General features: G+C 42.7%; 1 protein-coding gene across 1 annotated transcript in view; it reads right to left on the minus strand.

The window, feature by feature from the left end:
• Nucleotides 1–288: 288 nt before the first annotated feature.
• LOC135553090 (eukaryotic translation initiation factor 4 gamma 1-like) overlaps nt 289–15,728 on the minus strand; it is a 72,810-nt gene continuing 57,370 nt past the window's right edge. Inside the window, 13 exon segments of the mRNA XM_064985187.1 lie at nt 289–1,723; nt 3,944–4,084; nt 4,421–4,502; nt 6,998–7,144; nt 8,174–8,272; nt 8,426–8,507; nt 8,619–8,744; nt 8,920–9,092; nt 9,322–9,443; nt 9,650–9,909; nt 11,213–11,330; nt 11,423–11,546; nt 11,915–12,211. Coding sequence (XP_064841259.1) covers nt 1,536–1,723; nt 3,944–4,084; nt 4,421–4,502; nt 6,998–7,144; nt 8,174–8,272; nt 8,426–8,507; nt 8,619–8,744; nt 8,920–9,092; nt 9,322–9,443; nt 9,650–9,909; nt 11,213–11,330; nt 11,423–11,546; nt 11,915–12,211 — 1,959 coding nt within the window. The 3' untranslated portion in view covers nt 289–1,535.

A 15,728-nucleotide genomic window follows, 5' to 3' on the forward strand; every position in this document is an offset into this window, starting at 1 on the left:
CTGCAGATGGGAGAACTTTAGAAGCAGAGACAATGAAAACACACAAATGCAATTTCTCAGTGGCGGAACCCCATAGCCATGTTCTGGCTGGGTGAGACTGACACAAGGCCCAGTCGGCTTCCTCATTCCACAGGACCATTAAGTTGAGTAAAGGCTTTCAGTTTCTTTGTGTGGGACAACAGAGAGGACATGGTGGGGAGAAACAGTTTCAAATCTGACATGACTGTGAAACTACATGTAGGCTGTCAGTCCTCCCCTCTGGATAAAAATCAATATATTAAAATGGTGTCTTATTTGCAATGTTCTTTATTATCTTTTCCAGTTTTAGATATGAAAAGAGGCATTCATTTTCTTAATTAAATACTTCATAAAGTAAAGCAAAAAAATATTTACAAAATATTCAATTAAATTGTAATCAATGACTTCAGGTGGATCATTACAAGCACCTGCTAGCTGAGGAGAGAAAAATATAAATACAGAGAACTGCCACTTTGTTTCAGAAAAAAATATACATGGCATAACATTAGAATTTTTATTTTTGAAAAACAAAAAAGCAATATATTACAGAACTCTCCTGAAATGCATTTCCACTAAACGGAAGCAGAAAAAGCCTTAGGAAACGTACTGTGAATGTAATTTTATACTCTTTTGAAATTTCTTCTTTAAAGATGATTTATATATAGACCTTTCAAGTTTGAATTATGATTTTCTCTTTTTAAAAATCCACATCGTTGCAAGCCCATTCTCCCTTTCCAGACCCACAGTTTTTGGAAGTGTCGGAAAAAAGTAACACGGGACAAATTGGGGTTGGCGAGCATGGCCATAAGGAAGCATTGTGACCCCCAGCAGCAAAAGGTCATTGTCCATTGCCCCACTGTCCCTCTCCACCAGACAGGAAGTCCACACTGTAATGTTCAAAGAAAGCGAGCTCCAGCATGTCCACTTTTCTTTATACATATTTTCTTTTATCTAAAAAAAAGAAACACTTCAATCATCCTAAACTCAAAAAGAAAGAGCTAAATCACTGACAGAGTCGTGTAGAATCATACATTCAACATGATGGCCATCATGTCTCATTCAACAGGATATATGATGTAATCAAAAATATATATATGAGCAGCCTTTATTAGTTCGGTCTGTTGGGGATTTAATTTGTTGTTTTGCTAAACATCATGAATAGTGTTGATACGGCAACATGACGCCTTTAAAACAAGGGATAAAACCACAAAACACTGAAGGAAACAGCCACCGCTACAGCTTGTTGTGATGCTTATCGCTCTCGCAATTACTTTCTCTATTTAGTTCAAAGACATTCGGCAGCGCAAAATAAACAAAAATGAAGAAAATAAAACAAAAAACGATTGCATGTTCAATCCGTAGTAGAATCTCCTAGCTGATTTTTTTCCTCTTTTTTTTTTAACGCTGAAGGATTTAGTTGATTCTAACAGCCCCATGTTCCTGAATCATCATCAACAGGATGTTCTTTTTCCTCCTCCAGGTCTTCCCAGAGTTCAGGGGGCGCTGGTGAGCGGGTCCTAGCTGTTGTTGTCAGACTCCTCGTCCTCGGCTTCACGGAGCCAGGTGAAGAAGGCGGTGACGGACTTCAGGGCCACACCCTTACCCTGCATCTCTGCGGGGTCCTTGCTGGACTCCCACTTGTTGAAGGCCTCTTCTTTGATCACGTCCTCATCATACAGCGTGTCAAAGAACATCCGCAGCAGGTCTACAAGAAAGGAGGAAGAGAGCATGTCAACAATGTAAGCAGAGGGAGACAGGATTTCAATACACAATGTGCACAAAAATAACATCTAGGATACAAATTGGTCAACCACACCCCTCGGTCAAATAACCCCTATGGGAAAAAAGAAAGAAAAAGGCTAACATTATGAGACAAACACAGGACAAATCTGAGTCTTCAGCATGTAAAAAAAACGGGATGCACGATATATCGGTGAATCTCAGAATCGACCGATATTAGCTAAAAGTGCCAACATCGGTATGGGCTCGATGTCTTGTTTAACACAGATGTTAAAAAAATATGTCAAAGCTTCCGTGCATACCGATATACCATAGGTACATGATGTAATGACGCCACATAAAATGTTTTCACTGCACGTGCAACACAGCATTCCTAACCTAGCCCACAATGTCTGCTGTGTGGATCGAGCAGTCAACAAGTCCAGCAGTCATTTGAAAGAGTAAGATAACTTCAGCGAGACAACTCAAAGGATAAATCCATTAAAGCCAAGATAATGGAATTCATTGCCCTTGATAATCAACCGTTCTCTGTCGTGGGTGATGTTGGCTTTTGCCGACGGGTCGAGCACCGGTACACATTACTAAGTGCGCTATTTTTCAGATGTTGCCCTACTGGAGTTACACAGTAATGGCGTCACTATTAGCTTCACCACATACATACTATGGAACTCCGTTTGGGTCTTTGCGTGTTAAAAAATAAAGTAGCACTGTCAAAGCTGTACAAAAAAAGTCTGCAAATAAGCAAACAACGGCCACAAACGATGTGTTTACAATACCGCGTCGGGAATAAAAGCATAATTTGTTTGACTGCAACTTCTGGGGTAACTAGCTTTAGCTTGGTACCTAGCTAGCACCAAAACAACCAGCATGAAAACAATGACCTGTAGAAACAGCAGTCATTTTCATTATTCTTAGCAATGATTTAGGAATCCTTGTGAGTAAGTATTAGCTAGGTTGCCACTTGTTGTTTGCCTGTTGAAATTGAACTTCAGTTCATGAAAATAAATAGCTAGCCAGCTACTTAACCCTGTTGCCCAGAGCTAATGTTATAAGTAGCCAGCTAGCTTCATCTGACTAGTGAGGCTCAACTGGACTGGGGTGTATGTGTTGTGAAGCTTGTCACAATAAGGATTAGGCACAATAGTGGAATTTGCAGTGTGCCTTCAAAATAAAAGTGTATCATTGACAGTAATGTAAAAGACAAATAGTAGAGTTATGCCACTTTTATTTTGAAGGCTAACTGCATAGTCCACTATTGTGGCGTACCTATATTGTGGCTAGCTTCACATAGATGGGTCCGACCATTAATCAAATAAGAACTGTCTTATAAATTAGGGTTATTTTAGATGATGACACCTAGTTTATCATTTTTGGGGAAGAACATTGTTAGCATCCATGAGCTAGCTCGCTTAAAAAAAAACCCAGCCATGTAGGTGTGCGAGGCATCATCATAGCATACGTATTGATGAATTGTTGTGACATGAAATACGTGCGCGTGTAATCAATGTGTAATAACCACCTAAAAAATGTATGAACGCGTTAAATTATTATGTGAAGTGCAGTCATATTCAGGTCCTGATTGGTCAAAGTGTTATTTGAAGTGTATATTTTTTGACACGCAAACGGCGTTCCATAGAAATCCTGGTTGAGAGTGACATGACTGAACAAATGAACAACCAAACAGCACTGCAAGTAAGTGACTGAAATAGGTTTGATTATGTTTTACTGGCAATGGGGACACAGGTAGATGTCAACAAAATAACTTTTTGGTCAGTGTGGTGTGTGTGTGTAACCTTTATCTAACTAGTCAAGTCAGTTAAGAACACGTTTTTACTTACAATGACGGCCTGGACGACGCTGGGCCACTTGTGCGCCGCCCTATGGTACTCCCAATCACGGCTGGATGTGATACAGCCTGGATTCGAACCAGGGACTGTAATGACAGCTCTTGCACTGAGATGCAGTGCCTTAGACTACTGCGTTCATTGTGTGTTAACTATTTAACTGTACTAGAGTGCCTAAAAGGCCGGTAAAATGTTCAATATCGGTATTGTTTTTTTGGGGGCAAGGAAAATATCGGTATCAGTCAAAAATGTCATATCGGGTGCATCACAAAACAAACTGCCAGACTTGACACAGGGAAACAGAGAGGTAAGTGACTGAAGTCATTCTGTATTTCACTCACTGGCAGGCTGCTCCATCTCCACCATGAGGGCCTGCAAGGCGTAGAGAGCCTGCAGCTCCTTCTGCTCATCCTTCAGGTACTTGTGGAGCAGCTTGGCCCTCCGGGTGATCACCTTCGCATCCAACTTGTAAGGGTTCTCACCTGCAGGCAGCGGGGGAGGGGTCAAAAACTACCTTTTGGTATTTTATTTTATTTTTTACATTCGTCCACTATTGATACAGTCCCAAAATGTTTGGCATGTCAGCAGTCATGTTTTCAAGAAGCAAAGTGTCACCAGCCACATCATCATGATTACTTTTGGAGTGATCTGAGCCATAATGTGTTGGCTCGGATATATTATTTCTACATTGTCTGTTCCAGCACGGTTAAAGCAACCATGCATCGGTACAGAGCTGCTAAGCTCGGTGAAAAGAGTATTCGAGTGCAGGTTTGTCCTGATACAGTGTTGGATTGACAGGTAAAGGTAGGGTAACTCACAGATGATGGCTGACTGGCAGATGGATGTCATGACTGCTCTGACAAACATGTTGGAGGACATCTGCGTCTCGTCCAAGTTAGCCTAAAGAGGGGAGGCACAGTCACAACACATATCAGTGGGGTTGAGCAGTGGGATATACAACAAGGACCAATAGGACTAATGGGGATATATATACAGTGCATTCAGAAAGTATTCAGACCCCTTTCCGTTATCCTTATGTTGTTACGTTACAGCCTTATTCTAAAACGGATTAAAAAAATATATACATATCTACACACAATACCCCATAATGACGAAACAAAAACAGAAATACCTTATTTACATAAGTATTCAGACCTTTGCTATGAGACTCAAATTGAGCTCAGGTGCATCCCGTTTCCATTGATCATCCTTGAGATGTTTCTACAACTTGATTTGAGTCCAACTGTGGTAAATTCAATTGACGGGACATGATTTGGAAAGGCACACACCTGTCTATATAAGGTCCCACAGCAAAATCCAAGCCATGAGGTCGAAGGAATTGTCCAGAGCACAAATACAGGATTGTGTCGAGGCTAAGATCTGGAAGTTTACCAAAACGTTTATGCAGCATTGATTACTCCAAGTACACAATGGCCTCCATCATTCTTAAATGGAAGAAGTTTGGAACCACCAAGACTCGAACGTCTCTGGATAGACCCGAAATAGCTGAGCAGCGACACTCCCCATCCAACCTGACAGAGCACTGAGAGGATCTGCAGAGAAGAATGGGAGAAACTTCCCAAATACATGTGTGCCAAGCTTGTAGCGTCATACCCAAAAAGACTTGAGGCTGTAATTGCTGCCAAAGATGCTTAATACTTACAGTACCAGTCAAAAGTTTGGACACACTGACTCATTCAAGGGTTTTTCTATATTTTTAAGGAAAATAATAGTTTTTGAATAATAGTGAAGACATTAAAACTATGAAATAACACACATGGAATCATGTAGTAATGAAAAAAAAAGTTAAACAATTCAAAATATATTTTATATTTGAGATTCTTCAAAGTAGCCACACATTGCCTTGACAGCTTTGCACATGCTAGGCACTCTCAACCAGCTTAATCTGGAATGCTTTTCCAACAGTCTTGAAGGAGTCCCACATATGCTGAGCACTTGTTGGCTGCTTTTCCTTCACTCCGCGGTCCAACTCATCCCAAATCATCTCAATTGGGTTAAAGTTAGGGGATGGTGGAGGCCAGGTCATGTGATGCAGCACTCCATCACTCTCCTTCTTGGTCAAATAGCCCTTACACAGCCTGGAGGTGTGTTGGGTCATTGTCCTGTTGAAAAACAAATAGAAGTCCCACCAAGCGGAATCCAGATGGGATTGAGTATCGCTGCAGAGTCCTGTGGTAGCCATGCTGGTTAAGTGTGCCTTGAATTCTAAATAAATCACTGTGTGTCATCAGTAAAGCACTATCACACCTCCTCCTCCATGCTTCACGAAGGGAACCACACATGCTGAGATCATCCGTTCACCTACTCCGTGTCTCACAAAGACATGGATGTTGGAACAGAAATCTCACATTTGGACTCATCAGACCAAAGGAAAGATTTCCAACGGTCTAATGTCCAATGCTAGTGTTTCTTGGCCCAAGAAAGTCTCTTCTTATTGGTGTAATTTAGTTGTGGTTTCTTTGCAGCAATTTGACCATGAAGGACTGATTTCACTCAGTCTCCTCTGAACAGTTGAAGCATTTATTTGGGCTGCAATTTCTGAGGCTGGTAAATCTAATTAACTTATTCTCTGCAGCAGAGGTAAATCTGGTTTTCCTTTCCTGTGGCGGTCATCATGAGAGCAAGATGGTTTATGCGACTGCACTTGAAGAAACGTAGAAATTTCTTGACATTTTCCGCATTGACTGACCTTCATGTCTTAAAGTATTGATGGACTGTCGTTTCTCTTTGCTTATTTGAGCTGTTCTTGCCATAATGTGGACTTGGTCGTTTACCAAATAGGGCTGATTGGCTCAAACGCATTAAGTAAAGAAAGAAATTCCACCAAGTAGCTTTTAAAAAGGCACACCTGTTAATTTAAATGCATTCCAGGTGACTACCTCATAAAGCTGGTCAAGAGAATGCAAAGAGTGTGCAAAGCTTTCATAATGGCAAAGGATGGCTACTTTGAAGAATCTCAAATATAAAATACATTATCATTTGTTAAACACTTTTTTGCTTACTACATGATTCCATATCTGTTAATTCATAGTTTTGATGTCTTCACTATTATTCTACAACGTAGAAAATACTAAAAAAACAAAAAAACTTGAATGAGTCGGTGTGTACAAACCTTTGACTGGTACTGTATGTAAAAGTGATATTGAATACATTTTACATTGAATGTGCAACAAATATTTATGTTCTTTGTCATTATGGGGTATTGTGTGTAGATTGAGGGGGCAAACTATTTAATACATTTTAGAATAAGGTTGTAACGTAACAAAATGTGGAAAAAATCCAGGGGTCTGAATACTTTCCGAATGCACCGTAACAAAAGCAAAGCAAAATATTAATTGGGTGAGTGGACACACACTCCCTCTCACACGTCATACCTCGACCCAATCATAGATCCTCTGGTTGTCAGCCTTGTCCTGTATGAGTCTGTCCAGCTGTTTGTTCAGCTCCTCTGAGCTCAGCTCTTTCTTACTGCTCTTCTCTGTCTCACCATCTCCTCCTCCTCCCAGGGTGAACTCCACATTCTGCATTCAGAGGGAACACACAGCAAGACAGTGAAACTTCCCATCATTACTGTTAAGGGCTTTCCAGTCAGGAAGCGATGAGGCGTAAAGTTTGCCAAAATAGAGCAGATTCCCATTTTCTCTGCTTCAGCTGAGTAGCTTTCACGTGCACGAGCACCGCAGATCGCTCCGCCTAGAATAATGTCGCTTGCCTAGCTCCATTGAAAATCAACGGGCAACTGCTGCCGCTTCCTGTCTGGAAAGCCCTTAAAACTTCTTAAGGCTAGGGGGCACTATTTTCATATACGGATAAAAAGTGTGCCCAAAGTAAACTCGGGCCCAGAAGCTAGGATATGCATATAGATTGGTAGATTAGGATAGAAAACACAAAGGTTTTTAAAACTTAAAATTATGTCTGTGAGTATAACATAACTTATTTGGCAGGCAAAACCCAGAGGACAAACCATCCAGGAAAATAATTGTTTGTGGTCACTTTCTTTTCAATGGGTTTTTGAAATCGGCTTTTTGAAATCGGACACTGTGGCTGGATTAACAAGAAGTACATCTTTAAACCGATGTATAACACTTGTATGAGTCATGCTATTTCACTGGGTGTTGTCAAATCGGATTGGCGCGAGAAGGGATCACTAAGAAGTTAAAGCACCTTGGGACAACTGTTGATGCAAGTAAAACTATATAAACACATTTGATTGCAATTTGATAGATTGATCTAAAGGTAGCCACAGCGATATGACGTAGATGCAAAGTAAACAGCAGTGGGTCCATTTCCGCAACTAAAGTGTGTTAAAGTGTGAGGCTCAACCTCAGCTGTTCTGGTCCCCTGGCTTTAAGAGCGTGAAGCGAATCCATGCACAAATACTGTGACTATCTTGCTTATCTCAATATCTGCAGTGCTGCTCATGGCAAAGTAATTTAGCTGAGTCCACCTTCAATAATTGACTATTATTTCATATTTGTCTCTTAGTTCAAAAAGGAGCAATACTATATGGTGAATCTGCTTTAAACCCCTACAGGGTCATGACCTCTGACCTCTTCTGTCACAAACTTGTTGACGTCCTCGTCCTCAGGCAGAAAGTCTTTCCAGCTGAGCCCCGCCTCCCTCCACATGGCGCCTGCCTTTTTATGGCTCTGAGGTAGCAGATACAGGTGGTTCCATTAAAAACACTTTGGATCCACAAAAATCTACATTTGCATAGAATTCAAACATCAAAAGGTCTTCTAGACAGATATGAAAACATAAAGCACTATCTCCTTCACAGGTTGGGTAGAGAGAGAACATACCATTCCTTTGCAGAGTAAGGTGAGGATCTGGACCAGCAGAACTCCAGCCGTCCCCTGAGGAACCAGGGGCTTGGATATCTCCCTGCAGGGTCATAGGTCAAAAAAGGGTCAGTAGGTCACACCTTAATATAGAGGATACTGACTGATTAACTAGAGTTATTATTAGAGGCCTAGAATGAAGCCTGGGACTGACTTGAAGAGCTGTCCCATGGGGATGCCTCCTTCGTGAAGCATAGGGGTGATAAGCTCAGCCAGGTAGAGCCAGATGTGGGGGACGTCTATGGCCATGTCCTCCGCCACCTCCAGTATCTCTTGAAGCCTGTCGACACACACCAAATCACTCAGATTTATCAGATAGACTATCTAGAAAAGAAAAAGTTCAATATACTAGTGATCCACTATAACCTTTTCCACATATTCAATGTTTCACAACTCATTTGTGTATAGTGCTGTTCCACGGGCAGAAAACACAAACTCTCTCTGAGGTGACTGACCCTCTGTAGTACTGCTCTTTGGGCAGGGTCCCTGCCTTGTACAGCTGGTGCAGCAGCAGGCCCATGCGTTCTCTGACGATGGGGCTGCGCTCCAGAGTGGACTCTAGACCACTCCGTACAAACACAAAGAGCAGCGGGGTGCTGTTCATCTCCAATACACACTGCAGCGCCTCCTACAGCGCAGGAGGGGAAACAGGATTCAAAGGTTAGTTTTACTCCTCTAAAATAGGGCAGTGTTTCAATAATAAAAACAAAAATACCCTGTTTTGTTGTACATCATTTACATGGAAAGCCATTTTCAATTACCACCATGTGGCCAACTAGCTACAGTATGTATCATATCTGTGTGTGGTTGATATGTAGGTCTCTCCAATGATCTGCATGGGTATAAGTGTGATGTACCTTCATGTCGTTGATGTGTAGGTACTCCTCTATGATAGCTGTGGACTTCTTTTCCAGCATTTCTTCACTCAAGGCAGGTTTGTTCTGGGCAGGAGGGGGGGTCAAAGCAGCTTCCATCTTCACTGTGGCCCAAACAGAGAGAGAAAGTCACATACAAATGTCTCCCTGAGAAATCCTTGCCTTTAAAAACATTGCAAATTCCCCATAAAGGTCCCTGAATTGGTTAACATAGCACCAACTCTCTGCCTTTCCCCATCCCTTCACAACTCCTGCCAGCAATACTGTAAGCCTGACAGAAAGTATGCTGTGTGTATTCTTGGTTTCGTACCAGTGTCTTTGCTCCTGGCTCGGTCTCTGCTGCTCCGGTCATCGGTCATGCTGGCTACGCGGCGTACAGGATCAGCAGGGCCGCGGTGCTCCCTCTCTCTGCTGTGCTCCTCCGTCTCCCTGCTAAAGCTCCGCTTGGTGACCGGGGGCCGGTTCCTGTCCCGGTCGTCTCGCCGGTCATCCCTCCTGTCGAAGCGGTCGCTGCTGCCACGGTCATGACGCTCGAATCTGTCGCTGCCACGGTCCCGGCTCGAGCTGTTCCTGTTTGTGTATATGGGCAGGGGGTGGGGGTAGATGCAAAGAGTCACAAGATGACCGTAATTATCTGAACCAATCGTAAACATTCTGCCCTGTGGTAGCAGTGATGTTCCATATTCAAACCAGTGCCTTTGGATAATATTAAGACCACATGACCTTTTCCACATTTTGTTACATTACAGCCTTATTATAAAGTTTATTTAATTGTTGTTTTTTCGTCAATCTACACACAATACCCCATAATGATGAAGCAAAAACAGTTCAGAAATGTTTGCTAATTTATTAAAAATAGAAAACTGAAATATCACATTTACACAAATATTCAGAACCTTTACTCTGCACTTTGCTAAAGCACCTTTGGCAGCCTCGAGTCTACTTGGGTATGACGCTACAAGCTTGCACACCTGCATTTTGGGATTTTCTCACATTCTTCTCTCAGATCCTCTCAAGATCTTTCAGGTTCGATGTGGAGCGTTGCTGCTCAGCTATCTTCAGGTCTCTCCAGAGATGTTCGATCAGGTTCAAGTCCGGGCTCTGGCTGGGACATTCAAGGACAGTCAGAGACTTGTCTCGGAGCCACTCCTGCGTTGTCTTGGCTGTGCGCTTAGGGTTGTTGTCCTGTTGGAAGGTATTCCTTCATCCCAGTCTGTGGTGCTGAGCGCACTGGAGCAGGTTTTCATCAAGGATCTCTGTACTTTGCTCTGTTCATCTTTCCCTCGATCCTGACTCATCTCCCAGTCCCTGCCACTGAAAAACATCCCCACAGCATGTTGCTGCCACTACCATGCTTCACCGTAGGGATGGTGCTAGGTTTCCTCCAGATGTGACACTTGGCATTCAGCACAAAGAGTTCAATCTTGGTTTCATCAGACCAGAAAATGTTGTTTCTCACGGTCTGAGAGTCTTTAGGTGCCTTTTGGCAAACTCCAAGTGCTCTGTCATGCTTATTTTACTAAGGAGTGGCTTCCGCCTAGCCACTACCATAAAGGCCTGATTGGTGATGTGCTGCAGAGATGGTTGTCCTTCTGGTAACTTCTCATAGCAAAGACTCTGAATACTTATGTAAAAACGTTATTTCTGTGCTTTTTTATTTTTAATACATTTGCAAAAAAAAATATCTAAAAACCTGTTTTCGCTTCGTCATTATGGGGTATTTTGTGTAGATTATGAGGATGATTTATTTTAAATCAATTTTAGAATGTGGCTGTAACAAAATGTGGAAAAAGACAAGGGGTCTGAAGTCTTTCGGAAGGCACTATATGTAAAGGACAGATGTAGTCTTTTGTAACGTCCCAGTGCTGCTGACCTCTGAGGAACTCTTCTGTCCGAGTCATGTGATGGCCCTGAGGAGGAGGGCTGCTGTGGCTGCAATGCTGAGAACCTGTTGAGGGTGCTGGTGGCTGGGCGTCCTCCTGACTCTGGGGCTATGAACACACAGAGAACACAAACACTGAATTTTTGAAGAGCCTAAGAGTAGATATTTCACAATGGTGGTTGTACTGGTAAGAGGACTTACTGGCTTCACCAGCAGGTTTGGCTCCGGTGGTGCCTCCACTGCTGCCCTTGCCCCAGCTGCCCCACATGCCCTTACCCCCGAGCTGGGGCGCCAGCAGCTGGTTGTTGAAGTCCAAAGCCCCGGGCTGCAGAGAGAAGGAGAGGTTAGAAACATTACTGTTGAGGAAAGAAGACTTGCAGGATTGTTGGGGGCAAAACATCTTGAGATCTGAAAAAGGTCTGAAGTTTTGAGTTATATAAGTGAGGAGTCAGGAATAGTATGGTAATAACTCTAAATGGAGGTTAAAGGTTAAGTGGTGTGTGCCAGACTACAGAGTGAGTGGGTTTGGTGTTTCAGTTGGGAATGGTAGGGCTGATAGAACTTTACAATGGGGTTGAAGGTTAAGGAGGTGGATGCTAGACTGCAAGCAGAAGGGGTTGGAGTATTTCAGTCCAAACTGAGTATGGGTCCACGGTACGTGGCTTAGAATCCACCGTATAATGTATCACTGACCTTAGTGATCTTGCTGAGTCGGCTGGTGTCGATGGGTCTGCTCTTGGTGGAGATGGGAACTGTGTTCCAGCCCTCGTCCTGGGGCTGACTCCTTTGGCCCGTCTGGGGGTGTTGGCCCCCGCGGCTCCCCTGATCTCTTCCTCCACCACCACGTCCTCCAACTCCTCCTCGGGTGTTCTGGTTGAGGAGTTGCTGCTGCACCTTGAGAACCTCCCTGTGCTCCTCCAGCTCAGCATCCTTGTGGATCTGGTCTATGGTCTTGGGGCCCTGCTCTCCTCTCCTGGGGACCCACGTGTTCTGGGAGAGGGGGCAGGGAGTGACTTAGGGCTGTCCACGACTAAAAAAAGTCTTGGTCGACAGAGACGTCCTGTTCCTTCGACCAATTGATTTTTCAATATATAGGCAGACACACCCTATGTGTTTGAATAAAATCAACTATATATGCACTGAGCTTGTCTGATGCTTTAAGCACACTGTTTGATTAAATAATTAAGAGACAAATGAGACAAGAAAGAGCCCAATGGTCACACTGTTACAACAAAATGACAGTGAGTGCCTGTGTGACTGGCACACATTGTCTCGCTCTCCTCCCTATTCTATTGAAAAGGCACCACAGCACAGGAAGTCTTTATTGGGCTGTCCATGCTGAAGTTGCTACATCATTTCAGCCATTTAGTTTCTTACTTGTTTCTGACTGAAAAGTTACCGAAATCCCTAATTTGTTTAGGAAAAACATTTCCTATTCCCTCAACCCTAGCTCGCTTTACGTAAAACATGTAAGCATCGCATGCATGTGACCAATAGGGCCTGACCTATAGCCCATAATAAATCACATCAATATATTGGTTATAACAAACTCCAAACACAGTAACATGTGACAGCTAAATGGATGAGGCGGATGTGAAAAAGCAACGTGCAAATGTTTACTGGTTGTTCAGGAGGGAAAGGGGAAGTCAGATCTGTGGAAGACATTTGACTTAGTTGTGTAAACTACTGGAGATCTAGATAAAGGAGGGTATAGGAGCAAGCGTTGTGAGTATTGTGTGCCAAACAGTTGCTGTTTTTTAAAAAACAATTTGGAAGTGTAAAAACCAAATAAATAAGTATACCAAAGAGTCTGTTCTAATGAGAAATAAAATATATAAAGCCTTGATTACAGCAGACTAAAAACAGTTGCATGCATTCGTGAATTGCGATGTATTTATTGTTTAGGCTAATTACTCAAAGCTCCCTTTGTTATTTAATTTTAAAACTTGTCTCGTATGCTATGTGATGGCATGAACAAATGAATAATTGATCGATTGATTGATTTAACACATTTAACAGTTAGGCTATTGATTATAGATCCAATTAAGATGGGGTTTCCTCTCTGCTGAATTCTCTTAGACAATTAGAATGAGGCAAGGACTGTTTCCTCGTTTCTGCTGCTGCTGCTGCCAATGTTCTCAATCCCAATATGCCGGTCAACTTTGCTATTATGCAGATAGCAACATAGGGAAAGGCACCAATTCTAGGGAGCACTGAAGAGTATGTTCCATAACAACGGGCAGCGACCGCATCCAACGAAGGATAAACCTCATGTTATAAAATAGATGTTTCATTTTTACATACTCAATTTTATATAGTTTTTTTTACATACTATAACCATATACAATTTTAGTATCACATGTCTCAGAGTGATGGACTGTGCCATTCCGTGGCCACTGCAATGGATTAGTCCACTGCGACCGGAGTGAATCAGACCGGTGTCTTGCACACCCTGTAAAAAATGTATTGCGACTGCTCGACTAAAGAAATCTCGGTCGACCAACAGCCTATCGACCACACAATGGACCAGTCGACTAAATGGGGTGAGCCCTAGAGTGAGAACAGTAATATACTTTAACTGAGGATTGGAGTTGTGTGGTGTACTCTTAACACTCCATATCTCTTTCCAGGCAAAGGTTACTTAGTCAATAAACTAAGACATACATGGGTGACAAGCAGGCTATAGAAAGAGCGGGAGAGATGCCTTGCCCTAACTTTACCCCGTTGTCAGCTTTTCCAGAGAATGGAAACTGAAACTAGAGTGTTTTCCCAGTAAACAGCAGGGGCCAGTGTGCTGATTGAGTGCAGCTGATCAGCTCTTGTGAAACATCCCGACTGCTGCTTTGGTAAGACACTTACTGGGGGTGGAACCATAGAGATCCTATAATGTAGTTATGTGGTGCACATGTTGGAACCCTGTCTGAACATGTAGGAAACCTCCTCACACACACCTGCACGATCTGTGTTGTACAGGGAGAAGACATTAGTAAGGATACAGGATCCAGTGTAACACCACATCACTGCTCTCACCATACTGCGAGTCACTGTCGAACAGACACACAAACACACAGGCTCTGCAAACATTTTCTCAGAAAAGTCACTGGATACTAAACTAGTTAAAGTGGAACAGTCCAGCTTTTACTTTTTCTGGTAAACTGCATTACGGGAAACCATAGAGGCCTAGGTTACAGATCCATACCTGTATGTCCTTAGTAACTCGTCGTTTTTAAATCAAGTAAGAAATGTGAGTTTGTGAATCACTGAAAACTTAGTGAATGGGGCATAGGCATGAGGCTTGGGCTGTATACCAGGTTATTTGGAAAAACCCACGGGAGGTTTTTCAACACTGTCAATACTACAAACTATTTATTTGACATTATTTTTATTAATTTGAATAATTGTAGCTACTTAAGTAAATACCTGAAGTCAACTTGTGCAATTTAGGAGATAACGTGGATCTTGTTATTTCATTACGAAGCTACCAGTAGTCTTGGGATTAACTGCAGCCCGCGCCAGGTGACCTTGTTATAGTATGGAATTCACAACTAAATATCTTAGAACTATTAAGTTAACCGTCTAAAATGTGCTAAATGCTCTGCAGTTGTGTATTTGGTTTGCTAACTTAGTACCAAGTTATCTAGCTAAGTGGTTAGCTTCTTGCAATTAAGCTCCTCTTGGTAACAGCAGAGAATCCCTTCCGTTTAATATTTATTTTGCGTGTGCAGCAGACTAACATTTTTGAGTTACTTGTATAACTTTATGAGTGGGATGTCTGTCCTGCAAAGTTTGTCAAGAGACTGTATAAAATGTTTGCATGCGTTCGTTAGATTTTACATGTACTTGTTAGCATTGCTAACCGTTGGATTGAAAATAGTGCCCCTTGTGTTCAGCGCAGGTATTACCAAATATCCCAGTATGGCACTCAGTCATTATGAAGGTAGGACAATCTGGATACTGCCCAGGCCTACTCGGCATGGATAAGTAGTTTATGTGAACATCAAGGGACACATCCATTTAGAAGGGAGGTAAACATCTAGATGGTGAATGACATGGAGAGGAGGGAGTTGGTTACAGTGGCTTGGAGAGAAGGGATTGGCTGCAGGGTGCAGACTGACTCCAGTCTCAGTTTATGGCACCAAGGGCCCAGCTGGGGAGCCTCCCGGTATTAAAGATCTGACCTCGTCTCCCTCTGAGCCCACTTCAGAACCCTCGACACCCACAGACTAGTGAGGGTGTCTATGGGCCAATAAAACTCCAACACACAAAACAACACAACCCACTATTATACACTACACCTGCATGCATATAGAGGGCTTGTAAAGGACATGAGGGGTCAGAGGTGATTTGGGGTCATGGGTAAATTCAGAGGTAATGTGGGGTTAGGGGAGAATATTCTGTCTATGGTAGTTTGACCTATAGTGTTTACTGATATGCTTGGATACATAACAACCAGAGGACAAGGGTCAGTCAGATTAGATATTACCAAAAGGTTTAGGTGAGGGGGCTA

Source organism: Oncorhynchus masou, chromosome 13 (assembly GCF_036934945.1).
Source record: "Oncorhynchus masou masou isolate Uvic2021 chromosome 13, UVic_Omas_1.1, whole genome shotgun sequence".
Taxonomy (NCBI): domain Eukaryota; kingdom Metazoa; phylum Chordata; class Actinopteri; order Salmoniformes; family Salmonidae; genus Oncorhynchus; species Oncorhynchus masou.